General features: G+C 36.1%; 4 protein-coding genes and 1 long non-coding RNA gene across 9 annotated transcripts in view; 3 read left to right on the top strand and 2 right to left on the bottom strand.

The window, feature by feature from the left end:
• Positions 1-18,325, bottom strand: part of LOC138857017 (uncharacterized) — a 293,806-nt gene that overhangs the window by 177,323 nt on the left and 98,158 nt on the right. The window lies entirely within an intron of this gene.
• Positions 1-18,325, top strand: part of ths (thisbe) — a 117,830-nt gene that overhangs the window by 26,416 nt on the left and 73,089 nt on the right. The window lies entirely within an intron of this gene.
• Positions 1,460-3,335, top strand: LOC138857016 (uncharacterized). Its single transcript, XM_070108357.1, has one exon. The coding sequence runs from the start codon at positions 1,460-1,462 to the stop codon at positions 3,212-3,214; it is 1,755 nt and encodes a 584-aa protein (XP_069964458.1). The 3' UTR covers positions 3,215-3,335.
• Positions 6,596-8,461, bottom strand: LOC138857020 (uncharacterized). The gene has a single exon (XM_070108368.1). It carries the CDS (start codon positions 8,459-8,461, stop codon positions 6,755-6,757), a length of 1,707 nt encoding a protein of 568 aa, XP_069964469.1. The 3' UTR covers positions 6,596-6,754.
• LOC138857015 (uncharacterized) lies at positions 10,280-12,171 on the top strand. The gene has a single exon (XM_070108356.1). It carries the CDS (start codon positions 10,288-10,290, stop codon positions 12,079-12,081), a length of 1,794 nt encoding a protein of 597 aa, XP_069964457.1. The 5' UTR covers positions 10,280-10,287; the 3' UTR covers positions 12,082-12,171.

Genomic DNA, 18,325 nt, shown 5'->3' with positions numbered 1-18,325 from the left:
ATACGAACGAGGCTGTTATGACCGAGAAAAGGCGGTTTAACCTTATCACCAGCGTGGAGAAAACTCCTGCGCCCAATCAGCCAGGAGATGGCAGAATTCTAATCTCCAACTCATCTTAAATTAATCGGATTACAGAATTTTCGCAATAATTTTATTATAATATCGTTTCCTCAATTTAATTCAACATGCATCCAACAAAAATGTTTATGTAATAATTTTGTTTTTCAGTTTTTATGTGTCAAAGCTTGTTAAATATTTGTACGGAAATTGTCGATATTTAATATAATATTTAATTAATTTCGTGTGTACTTGCATGTACTTGAACTTCACATTTTAGCCAAACACCGTTTTGTATTTGCTTTTTTATTTGTTGTACCATCATAAACAAGTTTGAAAAAGAGAAAAAAGTATATAAATTTCATTGACAGAAAGAGAGAAAAACAACAAAAACAAAAGAAATCGGCAATCTATCAGGAAGAGCAAGCTAGACCAAGGGCATAACGAATGTAGCCACCGAATCCGAAATATTTTGCATTTTGTAGTATACACAAGTTTGAATAAGAAAACCTTTTGGAACTAGCAATAATTGTATTGCATAGTTATATATAAACTGTCATGACTGAAATCAGAAAGCGAATGACAGCAAAGCAAATTTAGAAAGAAAGATCCAAGATAAAATCATTGAGATAACGAAAACGACTATTGAATCAAAAATGAAGTTGGAAACAAGTTCCATTGTTTACTCTGTACAGTTGTCAGACTCCAGTTATATGTCTTGACGGTCCCAAACTTAAAAAGATAATGAATGTTTTTGCTAATGTCGACAATTCTTATATAAGAACCGATATTTTCTTTTATCTTACCTTGAAATATACCTCTAATCATGGAACCAACATTCGGTATAAATTATTAACAAATGAGCACGTTTAAACTTTATATATAATATATTAAAATAGTTAGAAAATAAGAATGCTCTTACCTCAGTGGATCCTTCATAAATTTCCTTATACATAGCCATCATGAGAACAGTGTCAGAGAGAAAGAGAGAGAAATTTAGAAAAAAACTAAGGTATTTTCACAACAACATTTCATTATTTTTATATAAATGCCTACTCTATTTTTAATCTAAAAAACTTTCATTACTTGCTAAATATAATTTCTAAAGCGATTATTTTTTTAATTACCATAAAGTCGAGTCGAGCTCATGTAAGTCATATTTAATGTATAATTTAATCCCATGACGACTCCTTTGGGTCTAGGTGATCTACTATTACCAGCAAGTAATCAGTAATTAGTCAGTTTGCTAAATATTAGTTTTCGTTATTGTATTACAACAAAGATAGTATGCAAATTAAAATGTTTAGGCGCAAAATATAAAAGCAAACGCTTTGCCACCAAACCTTTTAGTGCAAATTCCGCGCTCTTCGGTCAGCGCAAAACATATTTTCGTAAAGTAAGAATGTTTCGATTGATTCTCTACAACACCTTACTAATTCTACACTGTCGCGGAGAGCACGCCGACATTGTGCACTTAGTGAATAATTTGAGTGAATATTTAGGTGCCACAACCAACGTTATCTATGCTTTCGATGCAGCAACGCAACTCGCAGCGATTACAAAGAATTTGACTGCGTCGAAGCTCGTAATTACAAGAAATATAACTTACGAAATAAGGCACACTTACGATACAAAAATATTGAGTGTGTTTTTCTTGGCGAACACTCCAACGTTGGACCAAAGCTGGCATCGTGTAGTCTTCGGCACTCTAAAGCGTTTGCACCACACCGATGTGCTGTTCCACTGGCCGCGGGAATTTACACCTGCAACAGATATATGGTTGACACTCTTCACGCTTTATTGGCAGCATGGCTTCCACAATTTACTGGTAGCAGATGTGCGCGCTCAACTACTAACTCTGGAACCATTTCCAGAACTGCGTGTGGTTAATACTACTTTACAGACATATCTGAGTCAACGCAACAATACTTGGCGTGATTTGAAAGGTCACCGTTTACGCATCTCTTACGCGCATGATCCACCACGTACACTTATCTATCGACAGTCGAAAACGGGAGGCTGGCAGTTCGACGGCGCTGCGCCACAGATATTTGCGGCGTTCGCGCAGCGTTACAATGCTACGATCGAGCCTTGGACCGCACCAAACTCCGGTGATTTTAATATAAATCTCGTTTGCAGTGACCGATTACGCAAACGCCTCGTGGATGCTTGCAGCGATTGGGCTGTGTACAGCGCAGAGGTGATTGTAAGCCCGCCACTACAATTATATAACTGTCATTTAGTGGTACGCTATGCGCCACCACTCTCCAAGCTGTATTACTTTCAAGTGCCCTTTCAGGCGGCTGCGTGGCAGGCCATCGGTATCAGCATCTGTTTGGTGACGTTTGCCACAGCGCTCTTAACACGAGTGCAGCGTGGTGAGTGGCACTTCGGGCGGTTGGGCGTGGATGTGTGGGCAAGCTTTCTATATTTAGCGTTTGATCTGCGACCAATGCAAACGCGCTTGCGGTCGCTTATGTTTCTAACGCTCTTTATTAGCGGTTTCATGCTTAGCAATTTGTATATAGGGTACCTATCAAGCATACTCGGGAAGAGTGTTTATGAGCCACAAATTAGGACGCTGCAAGATTTTCGGCGCAGCAACATAACCGTTATGGGGCATGAGTATCAAGATTTTGTATTTAGAAAATATGGCGTACCAGCGATTGTGGCCGACCGCTTACATATCGTCAGCTATGAGGAATTTCTAGTTCATCGCAATAATTTCGACATACGCTACGCTTATATGAATCCAGAGATAACACAGGAACTATTCGACTACCAGCAAAAGTTTTTGCGACGTCCAATCATGCGAAAGTTGGACAAGCCGATACTTTTCGCACTGGCAGGGCATGCTCTCAAAGAGGGCTGGCCTTTAGAAGAGCTTTTCAACAAACATTCTCTAGAAATGTTCGCCGTTGGGCTATACAAACGGCTCAAGGAAGAAGCGAACCAGAAAACAATACGATTGGGTTATGTTGATTATGCGAGAAAAGAACGCTCTGGTGTCAGACCTTTGGGTCTAGAATATATAGCTATGCCAGCGCTACTTTTGAGCTGTGGCTTTAGTTTAGGTTTTGTGACGCTGCTGTTGGAGTTACTGTTTTATAAAATCATCAAGTTTCGGAATAATACGACAGCACAACCACGTACCTAAATGTTTATCAAATAGGAAATATTGTCAAAATATCAAATATTCGTATATTATATGTGAAGAAAGTCTATCCAGTTATTGCACTGTGTTAGCGGCAATGGATATTTACACACTCTGCGCAAATAAATGCATATACCCGCACAAAACCAGTAATTTTTTATTATTCGGCTTCCGATAATTAGTCAATGTCTACAGCACAAATATTCAATAAAAACAAAAGCGCCTTCCGTTTAAGTGTCAGAGGGTTTTGACATCTCAAATGGGCAACGGACTTCTTTAGCTTTCAGCTACAAACGCACAAGTGAAATGCCGATAAGTAATCGATCATCAGCGATAATGCATTCCTGCTGTCATTATTTTTCCATTTTTTTGTTTGCATATTTATGGAATTGTGAAATAGAGTGGCGCCAGTGCCTTTTTGCAAAATCAAAAAGAGCTCAAGAGTTGTTGAATATTAAATGACGAAAAAGAATCGGTTAGCGGTTTCTTGTGCTACCGCACTAGTGGCGTGCTGATATTAGCTTTAAAATTTGTCTTAATTGTTAGGATATAAGGTATTTCGTAAACCACTTCGCTCTACGAAGGCTCTAAGGCTATTGCTAAGGCTAAGACATGAATCTGTTGATATGGTTACTCTAGCTAGTGCAAAAAATATGGTTCTGAAATCGCCCAAGCAGCATGGAACTACACTAGCATGCAGTGTAGAGATTTAAAAGTGGTATATACCACAAATAATTGTCTCTTAAACTTGTGCACTTTTCAAACTTTTTTTATATTCACAACTAACAGAACAGTACTATAATTTTAAAGGAATATTAAAAGTGGCTACTAACATGTTGTTATGCTAGTTTGAGCGCTACTAAATCAGCGCTTATACGAGTATTAGCCAAATTAATATTTCCGTTGAGAAATTAATGGAATTTTGTAAATAAATAAAAGATAATATAAATTTAGAAGCCTTGAGAATGTAAACAATAGCCAAACTAATATATATTGCTAAATCATTTGCAAATCCATTTTGAAGGAGCACTCCTACTGACTTAAGCCATACTCAGCGAGGCACTAAAGCATTTACTTATTAAAAATATTTACTAAACAATAATTGGCTGCACTTTGCTAATTATATGTGACTATAGTTAATATGGTTAGATCTCAAAAAGATAATACTAAATTAAATCAAATAATGACAGAACCAAAACAAAGCAATTGTGGAAATTCCACGAAAAACACTTAAAATTTAAACCGGTTTAAAGCGGTATATATTAGTTGTACAATGCGCACATAAAAAGCTGAGGAATGCTTAAACTATTTCTAATTATTGTGAAATTGTTGCTAAATTATTATCTACAGCGCGTTATACTTTTTTGTGTTCTCTTTAAGGGTGTGTACCTATTATGTGTAATCAAATAAATTCAGAATACGTTACTGACCTTTGCGGTATTAAATACTACGGATTTGTGCAACTCTACAGCTTTGGAGAAGGTATTCAATGTCATAATTGACTTAAAAATATAATCAACAAGGCCACTAACTACCTAGAGTACCTATCTGGCGCAGCCAACAATTAAACAGTCGATATCATAAGCGCCAAAAAAGCTTTAAGGTCATTCGATACACATTTAGTGGGTTTATTATTGCTATTGATAATATCTAACTTTCAATGAACCCTCACATATCGTTTTTGTAAGAACAGTGTTGCAATGTCATCTAGCATAACCATGAGTTCACTAATTAACTAATCATGTAGGTATTTTATCAATTTTTGAAATATTTGCTAAGGTCGTTCAATTTGGCGAAATAGAATTATAAACGCACAATTATAATAATACATATGCGCAATATATGAAAGTGGGTGTGATTGGGCAAGAACGGAAGAACGTTGAGGAAAATGTGCTTGCGACACAAGTATCATTTTAATCATATCTGTCTGGTGGCTATCTATGCCAAGCAGTTGGGCAGGTTGGTGCGGGTGGAGCTCGGCTGGCACTTGGAATGTGGGTACTTCACCACACTTTCGACACGTTCCATATGTTATTGTGCTCGTAAAACAAATTAAACAGAAATTGTTGTAAATTAATAAAATATGGAGCAAATATAGGGGGTTCCTACATAACCCAGCGTATGTTTTCAAACTATGAAATTTCTGAAGTTTTGAAGATCTGTAGACTCGCTAAAAATACTATACGTGCCTATTTCTAGCACAAAACTTTTCTATTTTGTTGGGGTGTAGAGTCTGGAGCATTAAAACCACGAAGAAGGTATTAAGTTATGCTAAAAGTTTTGATAGAACTTGGAGAGTTTATTTTTAAGTTTTAATATAATGTACTTAGAGTGTGGCGAGTTTTGGCTAATAAATGCAAATGTAGCAGCAACAAAAATACGAAGAAGCTATAAAGTTTAAATAAACTAACAAGTTTTTCGTTAAAAAGTGGTGTAGACTTAGTAAAAGCACCTGCTATGAATGTCTTGAGCTAAGTTCGTAAATCTACCTTAGCATAAAGTAGTAAATGTAAAAGCTGCTTGTGTTTCAAGAGCGGAATAATTTATATCGAATGTTTCAATTTAATAACAATCGTATAATATTGCATAATACAATATTTTTCATACATGTACATATATAAGAATGTAAGGCGAAAAGTCGCAGGCAACGAAAACTGCACTGGGTATGTAAAATGAAATAGTGGAAAATTACACTTGAAACATTTGCGCATCTGAAATCTGGCTGTTTTGTGAATTTCTTTGTTAAACGAGTATTTACTTGTAAGTTGTATTTTTGTTTTCTCTTTTGTATACTCTCCATTTGTCTGCGCCCAATCACTGATTGCACAGATAACATTGGAATTTATAATTTCGACGCAATAGGCTCGGCCATACCTGGTATTAAGTTGTACGTTTGGGAATGGAAATATTTAAGCGCCTGCGATTGCACCTACAATTGTTTGGCATGTGTCATTGTTTTGAACCGCGAGCACTTCAGTAAATGAACACGTGTAACAAGTAATTGAGTGATGATACAGTTTGTATAAAAAATATAAATTCCAGTGGAATTTGCAAAGTGACAGATAAGGTGTAGCACGGCGTACATATGTACAAATGTTTGCATATATACTTGTATATATAAATCTATGCAGTGGTATATTATATATGTGCTATATCTGTTACTTTCAAACTGTTTCTGGCTAGAGCTGGAACTGTAATAGCACACCAATTAAAATTAAGAAATTAGTAAAAAAAAATCTGTAGAGTTTAGAGACTTACCTATAACAACTTGAAGAAACTTAATAAAAACCTGAGGAGAAGTATGTAAAATAAAGTTTGCAATTATTTCCGTTTGTAAGGATAATGTTATAAATGTGTAAAAACAAAAAAATATTGGAATACAAGCAGTTTTTAATTTCACAATTACATTTGACAATTTAAGCAGCATGTGCAAATACTTTTTAAACGTTTACCCTTTTTAGAACTCGTTTATTAATTTTTTTTTAAATGAAAATTGTGTTTGAGGCTATTGTGTGCACTGTGCAAAGTTGTAGTTATAAGTATTTATTTCCAATAATGATATTGCACAAGTTCGCCGAGAAAAGTCATTATTGATAGTGCATATCCGGTAACCAAGACCATTGCGGGTATACGAAAAACATCCAGAGGTAGGGGTTTGACAGTTCTTTCATGCTCATTGCGTAAATTATTTGTGATATTCATACGCATAGCGTCTTTTTGGCTTTGTAACTGTAGATATTCATAAATGCCAGTTTCAAAGACGCGTTGCAAATAAAAATTTAAGCTCTGTTCGAAAACAGTATTATTTCCTATTGCAATACCCGCCCACGCACTCGAAGTTGGCGGTATTATTATGCGCACTTTGCAATGCTGCATGTAATTTTGTTGACTTAATAGTAAAGAACACTTATGATCAGCACACAAATAGCCATAGCGCGTGTCCAAAGCTAACTCTTTACTGATAAGCACATCGGATGGCACCGTTCGAATGCGTTCAATGAGTTCTGGAGATGCATTGTACCTGTTCAGGTAATCAAAATCGTGATTGCTAATTATTATCGTGAGATTACGTTGCTTCAAGTCCGATATATCATTGATTTCCTTCTCATCGATATGAATGCTAAAGAAGCTCGTAAGCAGTGCCAAATAATATGTGGAGATCATATAACCGAATATCACCAGCACTATTAAGAGTATGCGGTGAGTATAACCGGAAAATGGACGCAAGTAAAATGGAAAGTAGAGCACACAAGCGAACAAGTCACAGAACAGCTCACTAGTGCACCACTTGCAGTAGCCACACCAACACATCAAAGCTAGAATCACGGTGAGCATGATGAGCGTGAAGGCGATAAACAGCCACAGTTGTAAGCTAAAGGGTGCGGTAAAGTATTGAAACTTCGGTAACGGGTCCGCACAAGGCACCAATAGGTGAACATTAGACAAAAATAACGGCTTAGTCAGGTAGAGCTTTCCGCCAACAAAATATAATTCAGTGCATAAATCAAGTATCTTCTGCTCGATCATCTGCGTGCAATTCCGAAGGTTGAATTCCTCAGAAGTTCGAATTTGAAGAAGCGTTGCATTGTGAATAGCCGCAAAAAGTTCTATTAAACGTGGTACAAAGCCATTAAGCACCAATTTTCCCTGCTTGTCTTCGAATACCAGCGAATGTGGCAGACTTATGCCACCGTCGAAGCGTATAGGGTAGCCTTTAAAGTTTGCTTGTGCGTAATATTCATCGAAATAGACGCTGAGTGTTGTATTGACTAGCTGCAGATGCGGAAAGGGTGTGTAGGTGATGAAGTTGGTAGTATTGTCCACGGTTAAGAGCAGTACATGTAAAAGCCTCTGCTGCCAACACCACTCAAAGAGCCAGCGCTGTTCTTCATACCCATACGCTACAAATAACACAAGACTCTGTGTTAAGCGCCTGTTTGTATGCAACAAGTCGTGTAACTGTTGTAGCTGCTCCGTAAAGGTATGTGCCAAAAACACCACTGTGAGCACATTCGAATTATACAAGTCTTCTAATCGAGTTGCGGTTTTTGCTGTGGTCAGTATTTTTGGCGGCAGTTGTTGTTGCAAGACCTCTTGAAATTCCAAGCTAGCATTCGTTGTTGTGTAGAATAGATTGGTGGCTGCATTAATTTTGACATTAAGTGCCTGTATAAGATACAGCAGATTTGTTGGTTCCGCGTCTGCGTAGGAAATCAGACAGCTGCAAAGTAGAAAACCGAGCGGCTTCATGGCTTAAATGCATAAAGAACAGTGCTGAAAATAATTAACTAAGTTTCAGCGTAACATTTTTACTGATTCGTGGTTATAATTATTATTTATACCACAACTATTGCTAGTTAAAGTAATTAGTTTAATTAATAAGTTTTCGCGTATTATTAATCAAGCACAATCAAAATTATTTACTTACGTTTGCGGCACCGTAAATATTTGGTTTCTGGTGTTGAAAACCGCAGTCGCAGACTGGCTTTTGTGAGACACTAGAGACCTCTTTAGTGTAAGCCGTATAATTTATTGAATTTTGTTCATGGCACTCACCTGAGAGTTCTTTATAAATACTTTCACTTCGTTTCAATTTTACGCACATAATTAATTTTTGTAATTAAAATAATTGTACTTCAGTAATGAATATTGCTCATAATGAGTTAATTTCACAACTAATATACCCACTCAATGTACATTTAGACGACACTTCATCTCGTTTTAACCCCCAAAAGGGTCATACACTTAGAAAATGTACTTAAACAAAGTCAGTATTTTATTGGCTCTGTTATTATCCACATGTGCAGCATTACCGAGCGTATTTATAACTACATTAAGTCGTAAAATTAGCGCACGCACGCATTTATTCTACAGCGACAGGCACAATGTATTCTGCAGTCAACGAATTAGAAAAGTAAATTGCGCCGAAACTGCGTCTTAACTTCGGCAACAAAGTTAAACAAAACTCAAAGCGTTTTTCATTCGGATACCCTGTTGATCGTGCTACTGGAACTCAATGCCGCAGCGAAAAGAAATCAGCTGCTAAGCCCACATGAAGACACTGCTGGGTTGGCAATACACACATACATAGGTATAAATGTTCATCGCTGTACCGTTAACAACCGAACACATCACAAGTACCTTGCTTCAAGCTACTCAACAACTGTACACACATGACATTGGCTGTTCGATTGGTGTTGATAGAATGTTATTACTATTGAAGTCCGGGACCGAAACCAGAATGGAGCTTTTCATCTATGAGCCATTTTCTAGTTCTCCGCATGCGTTTCTATGCTACATGCGATTCGCAATATACAAGCTTAAAGTATATGAACCGAACTACGTATAAATTTTTGTCTGCACACACATTTCTATATTTTTAATTATTTTAATTAATAAACAACTAGTTTTTACATCACGAAAAAACGAATTATGTATATATTAATAAGTTTGCTTTGAATGTTTTTGTTTATAATACCAAAAACTACAAGCTATGGATCAAAGAACCCCCATGACTCGACCAAATGCTTTGAGCGTATGAGAAATCTTTTAAGGGGACTTATTTCGATACCAAGATTCGGCTCAAGTGAATAGTGTCTAGATATTTCTACCTCATCTTCGTTCACCTTTTCCTCTAACAGTCAAAAGTTTTATGGAGCTTTTGAAGTCGACTCTTTTTTGCCTCGGTTCTCTTATGACTGCCATAATTTTTTCTGTATTCGAAAAATGGCCATAAAAGACAGCACAATTTCAATGATAAGCTGGATTTTAGAGTACACGATTTGTTAGGAGTTTTGTGATCTTTATATGAACATGGATCCTGTGGTCGCGTGCTTTTCAATAGTCCATCAGCAGAGTCCAATCCACAACTTCTTTCCCACTTTAGCACAGCACTATGTTATAATTCGTTAGCTATCCATTTTCCACATAATTTTCCGTCAATTAAATTAATTGTGCTAATACATTTCCATAAATGACTTTACTACTCATAATTAGCTTAATTCATCCATTTCCTTTATTAAAATACCCTTAATGGTTGACTACATCATTTTTCACAATATTAATAGTGTTTTAAAATGGCTAAATGGAACAGTCTTAAAATGAGCGTGACACATTCGTTTGAACTCGGAATTTTTTGCACGGTTTTAGCTTTATCGCTGCCATTGCAAGCCACAGCCGCCCAACAGCCGAACAAATTTATAACCTCATTCAGTCATAGAATCAGTGCGCGCACTCTTTTATTCGACTGTGATGCCGGCAACATTCTCTGTAATCGACTGATAAAACAATTGAAAATGCCGAGACTTAGAATCAGCACAAACTGTGCTGTAAAACTGAGAAGCTTCTACAACGCGAATAGTCTTGCCGTCGTAATACTGGAAAGAAACGAGGCATCATACCAAGAACACCTCATAGGTCTACAGAGAACTCTGTTCGACAGCCACAATACGCATATACTGTTTATTGATACAAAGCAACCTTTGATGTCTCAAACAAGGAAGATGACTCTGAGTTCATGGCATTGGCTCTTTGAATGGTGCTGGTCAAATGGTTTCCTAAATGTTTTAGTGTTAGAATCCTGGAAGGAAACGAACCGAACAGCTGATAAACTCATCACCTATACACCGTTTCCAAGTTTGGATGTTCACTACACAACTTTCTTGAATTATTTACGATTACGAAAACGGATAATAAACTTCCAAGGCGCACCGATAACCGTTGGAGTTGGTAATAATCCACCACGAGCACTTGTCTATAACAATAACCAGGGAAAGCTTGAGTATAGAGGAATGGTACCGGCCGTTTTGCGGTTATTTGCCTGGCGATCTAATGCCACGCTCGAGTTCGTCGAAGTTAAAGTGCCTCCAAATAATACGTTTGAGCCAAAATATTGTGTTAATATGCTCGCCAAGAGACAATTTGATTTATGCGCTGATCTGTTTGTGAACACCGGTTCAACCTCAGTTAGTCGCTCGGTATTTCTTTATGAAGGATATCTGCTTGTGCGGTATGCACAACCTATCGCCAGATACCGTTATTTCTTCACACCATTTTCACCAGATGTGTGGAAAATATTGGTGGCTACATATGCTTTTGTGATTGCTGTTATCGCCGTTATTAGTCGTCTGCAGTGCGGTGTTTGGCATTTTGAATACTTTTCGCTCAACGTTATCGGCAGCCTCTTGCAAGTACCTTTCAAGTTCTCATTGATACATGGACGTGTTAAACCATTGTTGCGATTTCTGCTCGCAATTTGCGGCTTCGTTATCTCATCGATTTACCTAACATATCTATCCAGCATATTGACCACCGAAATTCGCGAACGTCAGATTGAGTCATTCGAGGATTTGCATAAGCTGAATATTTCTGTGTTAATTACCGCTTCGGACAAGAAAGTACTTACGGACTTCGGCATTCCTAAAATTGTACAAGAACTGTTCGAAATACGATCGAGAACTGAGATAAAGGCAACACGTGACTCACTCGATCCTCGCCATGCTCAGCTTATGTTCTTTGACAAGTGCTTGATGCATTCATATAGGCAGCGTTTCCTTACACGACCGCATGCAAAGCGCCTCGATATTTCCGTTGCGACAGCTAGCGTCGGTATACCGATGAAGAACAATTGGCCGTTTGAAGAATTTCTTGACATCCATTTATTATTAATTTTCGATTACGGTTTTTATATGCATGCCTTTAGAGAGTCACTAGCGGAGTCGATAAAACATGGCAACTTTAGTACATTTAAGACGGAATACCGCGAGTGGGCGCCATTAAATATGGAGTATTTCGAAGTGCCAGCTCTGCTTTTGGGCTGCGGCTACACTATGGCGTTGGTAAGCTTTTTAGGCGAGAACATGCTACATTAGGATTCAAAACTAACACTAAATACATTCGGAAATTTTACGAAGTTTTAATTTTAGCTTTACAGAACAAAAGAAGAATATTTGGCTCAATCTCTTGAAAACTAATTTAAAAACTACTAATAATTACTTTGCCGGAAATATGTATGTAATCAGTTGAATTCATAATAACAAATATAAAAGTAATTAAATCAGCATTTATGACATTGTTTTTATACCTTTTCTGTTTAATCCATCAGTTGGAAAATGAATATAATGCAGGCGGTTGCCTTAATGGTTTTCAGCAGTGCTTTACTGCCTTTATTGCAAGCCACAAATGATCAACAGCCATCTGAGATTATAACCGAGCTTAGTAATAGAATCAATGCAAGCACTTTGCTATTCTATTGCTGCAGACCCAATGGGCTTTGTGACCAAGTAATGAGAGAACAAAAAGGCCCGAAACTTCATCTCAAACTTCAGCTCACCACTAACCACACTCTAAAACTGAGAGAATTTTACTATACCAATATTATAGCCATTGTAATACTTAAACGAAACAACGCAGCGCAACTGCATCAACTCCGAGGCTTAGAGAAAACTCTCCTCGGTCGATAGACAGAATACACATATACTATTCATCAACTATCAGCAGCTAATGCTACGAAGCCACAATAGATATCTCCCTGTCTCGCCACCAACTTCGAGCGCATGGCGTTGTTTCTTTGATTGGTGCTGGTCGCATAGCTACTTAAACGTCCTACTATTAAATGCTTTCCATCGAAGAACTGTAAGGTTATAGAACTGTTGACCTACACACCGTATCACAGTGTACACTATAAAACACTTTCGGGATATCTACAATCTCACAGACAACCACCAAACCTTCAAGACTTCTACTACTATTACTCACTGGCATCTGTAATAACACACAACGCGCACTGCTCTACCAAGATAAACAGGGAAATCAATTGGTTAAAGGAATGGCTCCGGTGCTACTGCGCCTATTTGCATGGCGTTAAATGCCACACTCGAGTTCGTGAGAGTCCCAGTGCCACAATATAAAGTGCATATGGCATTGTTATGCGTTCAAATGCTGGTCGCTGGTCAGTTGGACATTTGTGCTGATTTTTTCATTAGTAGCGACATGGTGCCGACTAGTCAGACCGTATTTCTGTATAAAAGCTACTTAATTGTACTTTACCCGCAACCAATCGACAGCTATCTGTACCTCTTTAAGCCATTTTCGTGAACGGAGTTTTACAGCTTTCCGCACATTGTGCAAGAACTCTTCGAAGTCACACGACTGTCTACGATACAAGCGATATAGAATATACTTGATCCCCGCTATGCCCAGCTTTTCTAAGCGAGTATTTGCTGCACAGATTAAAACAATGTTTTAAAAGTGGTGTTACGAATTGAGTTGGCGACGAAGGTTTTGATGGAGTTCAGGAGAATCCAATATTGAAATGCCTGAAAGATAATATAAGTGTTATTAATACCGATTTTAGAAAACCTTTTGCTTTATTAAATTTCGTTTTAACTCATCTATATCAATGTATATTATTTTAAATATTTAAAACAGCATAAAATTATATATAAGTAGTGGTATCGCGGACGTTTAGTCGAATTATTTAATGAGATCTCTTTTAAGTGGTTACGAAATGTTAGGGTATATTTTGCTGAGCGTAAAGTTAGTATTCATTATAAGTTTTGTGATTTCTTCTTTTTACACGTTTAATATATGTGAAAGATTCGTGACCGATCCTAAGCATTTTTTAACCTTTAAATGACCGTTAAAAAATTTGTAGCGGCCACTCAGAGATCAACCATAGTAGTCACATTCTAGCTTGAAGTGCGCGATAGAAGATATAGTTGATTTAGGATTTACAATTGGTAATTGATAGGGTAATAAGATAGATAAGTATGTCAATACTTCAGCTTTTGAGTGTGACGTTCTGAGTATTATCGAAAACCCACATCTAGCAACACGCTGAAAATATATTATTGTTATTGCGTCAAGGAGCACCCTTAGCACTGAGAATCGCCACACGAAACCAGTTGTAATTGGTTACGAGCATTGTTTTTAGGTATAACGGTGCAGAATAAATAGATTTAATAAGAGAAATTTTATATAAGTTATATATGATATCTACATTAATTTTTGTTTACAATATCTACACTATTGATTTAAATTGCTACTTGAAAGCTTGATTTGATTTTTAGTGTAAATAAATGTTAAAGTAATGCAGATTTGGCTTGTTCTTTCAGAAGCTGTTACAACTAAAAATGAGCTGGCACTTTTCCCAAGTTAACAAGAATTTACTGTTTTAGTAAGCGCTGTGCTTTTACTTTCATAATACCGATATTTTATTACGAAAAATTAAAATTCAACTCAGAAATCCTAATTTATTTAAGTGCATCAATTAAATTTTCACTTTATAAATATCACAGTCCACCTTTGCATAATGGAGTCTAAAAAAGTGAATGCCGACACAAACATTCCATTGAAGATCGCATTCCTTAATCCAAAAAGTTTCGCTTATCAGATCGATGTAGCAATTAAACAGTTATTCAGTCGACATTTTGTCATTAACCCAGCCCTTGCTGCAACCAATGCCAATAAATCTAAAATTTCCTAATAATGAAATATTACTGCGATGCTTATCGAGGTGTAGACGCTTTAAGAGCTTTCATAGCTCCCAAAGCTGGAGGCTGAACTTTTGTATTCATTACATTGATCTTATCATGCGGGCGATTTATTATCGTTAAATATGAGGTGCTTTGGCGCAATAATTATTTATAAAAGTAATGATTGTGATTTGTTTGAGCAATTTAGGTGAAACTGGCGAGTGGCGTAAAATCTAAAAATGAGAAGCTTGTCTAAATTAATTTTTAATCTAAAAACAAAAAAACATAAAAAAATAATCCAATCAAACTGGTTCGCTATGGAAATTCCAAAACAAAATTAAAAGTAATACCAAGCGCTTGGTGGAAACGTTAGTTGTTTTATCTAAGTGCGTATTTGTCACAGGCCTGTTGACATTGCTAATGTGTTGGCAAATATCGCACTTTCAACCACTTTCCGTCTTCAGACGTGTGGCGAAATAAGGCAATGTGTGACATGTGGCATGTTGTCGTATATATTTTTGTTTGTTGCAAATAAAATGCTATGCAATGGGTCTCAAATACTAAGTACATCAAATTATTATAGCGCTTAAGTATAACAAATATTTTTTACTTTTTAGGGCGCAAAGTTTATAAAAAACATTTCTAGGCTTACATATATATGCATATGAATAACAACTTGATATCTTTATTCCAAGAAACTTCTCAATAGACAAATACTTCGAGTGCATAATTGCATAAATTAAAAATCAATTTACCAAATACACTTGTTAATATCATTGCTCAGCAAATTCACTGTGTTTACTTACATTTCTGAATTACCTGTCGCGCGTTTTCAACACATTAAAAATTGTTGAAAAAACTCTCTGCTACCCAATTATGGTAGCTCTTCGCATACCGGACATTTCAAAATTTTTTTCTTTATGTACTCAAATACTTACAAACTTTGAATAAATACCTAACATAAAATGATGCGTAGCGGAATCTCATGCGCCAACAAAAGATGAAGAATGATGACAGCAGGCAAAGTTGATTGATATTTGGGAGTCGACCGCCGAAAAGCCAGTTTTATATTTATTTACTTTTTTGCTTTTGCACTAAAAAACAGCTGCTAAATGCTTAACTAACTGAGTGAATGATTGACTCAAATATACAATTTTTAATTAATTGTTAATAATTTTAATTATTGAGATGAGTTAATAGCACATCAACACCTCGCTGTGTGGCAAGGCAATAAAGAAGGTTCGAAAATTAATCAAACTTTAAGAATAAATAATGAGCCGGTGATTAATTGCATGTTTGTTAAAACAAAATAAGGTGCTTTAGTGAAAGCTCATAAAAAATGGAGAAGACAAGAAGTTTTCAAGAAGTGTTTAACGGTGATTTAAATTCCAATTGCTAATATTAATTTCACTGTACAGACAAAAATTTATTTCAAAGCTTTTAAAAGTTGAAAGCTTTCATAGACACAATTTCACAAACCGCGATTTTAACATATTTTGCATCAGTGCTTTAAATTTAGAAATCGCTCTCGGATTGCAACGAGTTGCGGCCTTACTCATAGCGAAATCTACAATACTAAAATATATGTTACTAAAGCTCTACGAAAGCTCAACTTTGAAGTACAATACTAGTTTGAAAGTTAAACGCTTCTAACTATATAGATCTGTTTCTTAAATTCTATAACAAAAATTTTTAATTTTTCGAAAATGTATAGCATTTATAAATTTTTAAATGCATATTTTATATTATTCAATGATTTGTTTAATATTTTGAAACAAGTAAATCCCGACTGAGTGCTATGTTTACAAAAAAAAATCACATGTGAGAGCTTTCGGCACGCTTGTTATTGACAGCTTGAATTTTATCTCGCCGGAGCTGTTTGCTTCAACACGAATTTCTTGTACTGCGAGTGTTGTTTTTGTCGTTTATTCACTACATTCGTGTTATTAACATTAATCTGCGAACCAATTTGGTAGGAAATGTTAAGATATGAAACGGTGGCAAATGTCAAAATCGTTTGACAACCTCCTGTAATAAACTTAATTGTAGGTATATAAGAGTAGATATGTATGTTTCCTTACGATATTAGTTCGCTTATAGTACTTCCTCTTGTTGAGCTCGTGTCAATATTAATTAAATTGTCGAAAACTTTACAAAGCCCGGAGCGGTAAAGCACGGAAAGATATTTTTAACGCATTTTAATTCGAACACAAAAGCGATAAAATGCAACGAAAAAGAATAGGAAAACAAATATTTCGAAAAAGAAGGTAATTTTTTTGTAAACATACTGTTTTTTTATTGCAACTTTTACTACCGAAAAGTAAAAAATTTTTAAATAATATAATTTGCTACATGCCAGATTGAAATTTTTCGCAACTTATTAGCAGTAAAATCACAATTAACTATACAATAACGCTGTTTTTATATACCAACAACTATTAATATATTCATTGTTTATTGCCAGTATATCCATTTACTTATTAGACAAGAGCAAAAGTCTTTTAATATTGCCAAATAAACATATTATTTTAGGCGCAGAGGTAACGGCAAACCAATAAAATGCCAATAAAGTAAATTGAATAATCGCTACCACTCTACAGTCAAATTAAACTTTAACGCATGCGCACAGTGGGGGTGCCAAATACGCCATTCGCCAGCTGGAACCGAATGTTATTTTTCGAATTTTTCTTTTCTAAGCATTTATTCGCCATAAATATGTAGCTTAGTGAATGGTTAAAGTATGTATTTAAAAGCGATTGCTCAGGAGCCACAGCCGCAACCACAATTGTCCGCAATACATGTGGCTGATGGCAAAGAAATCATTTTTTCACAACTCTATAGTTTTTACTTGCTTGGCAACGCATAAAAAAATTAAAAAAAAATCATAAAAAAAATTAATATATAAAAAAAAAAAAATTAAATAAATTATTTTAAAATATGGTATATATTTTAGTTGGCAAATAAATATCATTACCAGTATTTATGTACCAAGTACGAGTCGTGCGTATATGCCCACATAACTGACAAGCCACGTCATACCTATCGATAAGATCTTACACATACTCAATCGATCGCTCGTGGGGGGTCCACCACCACCGCCGATCATTATCGAGCAGATCGCAGTGAGCGGTGGTCAGCTTGCCGGTGACTCGCCATCGATAGAAGTTATCAGCAAATTTATTAATTTTGAATTGAAGTTTGGGGCATATTTGGCGCATGGGCTGCTGCGTACGGTAGCTCAGTAGCTTAGTTACTTGTGTCTTGGCACATAAATTTCTAATACTACCTTTTTTGGACGCATAAGCTGCTGGCGAGTAATATTCGACATAAATATGCGTAATGCGAAATAATTTGGGTGAATTTTGTAAATTAGTGCAAACTTTGGTAATTCGGAGAGGTGATTTATTTAAAATTTAAATATATTTGGGGCGAATATGTTTTGGTGGTTTGCTAGGGGAATCATTTATATATATAAAATATATATTAACTTGTATATATATATCTTTTTTGGTAGTCTTGTCCACGCTGTTTGTAATACCTAAATGATTAGCATGACTCCCTTTAGCCATGTCCGTCAGTCTGTATATACGCGAACTAGTCCCTAACTAGTCTTAGTCATTTGTCGGAAACACCAATATCG

The sequence above is a fragment of the Bactrocera oleae genome, chromosome 4 (assembly GCF_042242935.1).
Source record: "Bactrocera oleae isolate idBacOlea1 chromosome 4, idBacOlea1, whole genome shotgun sequence".
NCBI classification, from domain to species: Eukaryota; Metazoa; Arthropoda; class Insecta; order Diptera; family Tephritidae; genus Bactrocera; species Bactrocera oleae.
This window is presented reverse-complemented; position numbering and strand designations above follow the sequence as displayed.

Excerpts from the sequence above, each read along its gene's own strand:
- LOC138857016 (XM_070108357.1), top strand. The coding sequence starts at position 1,460 with ATGTTTCGATTGATTCTCTACAACACCTTACTAATTCTACACTGTCGC.
- LOC138857020 (XM_070108368.1), bottom strand. The coding sequence starts at position 8,461 with ATGAAGCCGCTCGGTTTTCTACTTTGCAGCTGTCTGATTTCCTACGCA.
- LOC138857015 (XM_070108356.1), top strand. The coding sequence starts at position 10,288 with ATGGCTAAATGGAACAGTCTTAAAATGAGCGTGACACATTCGTTTGAA.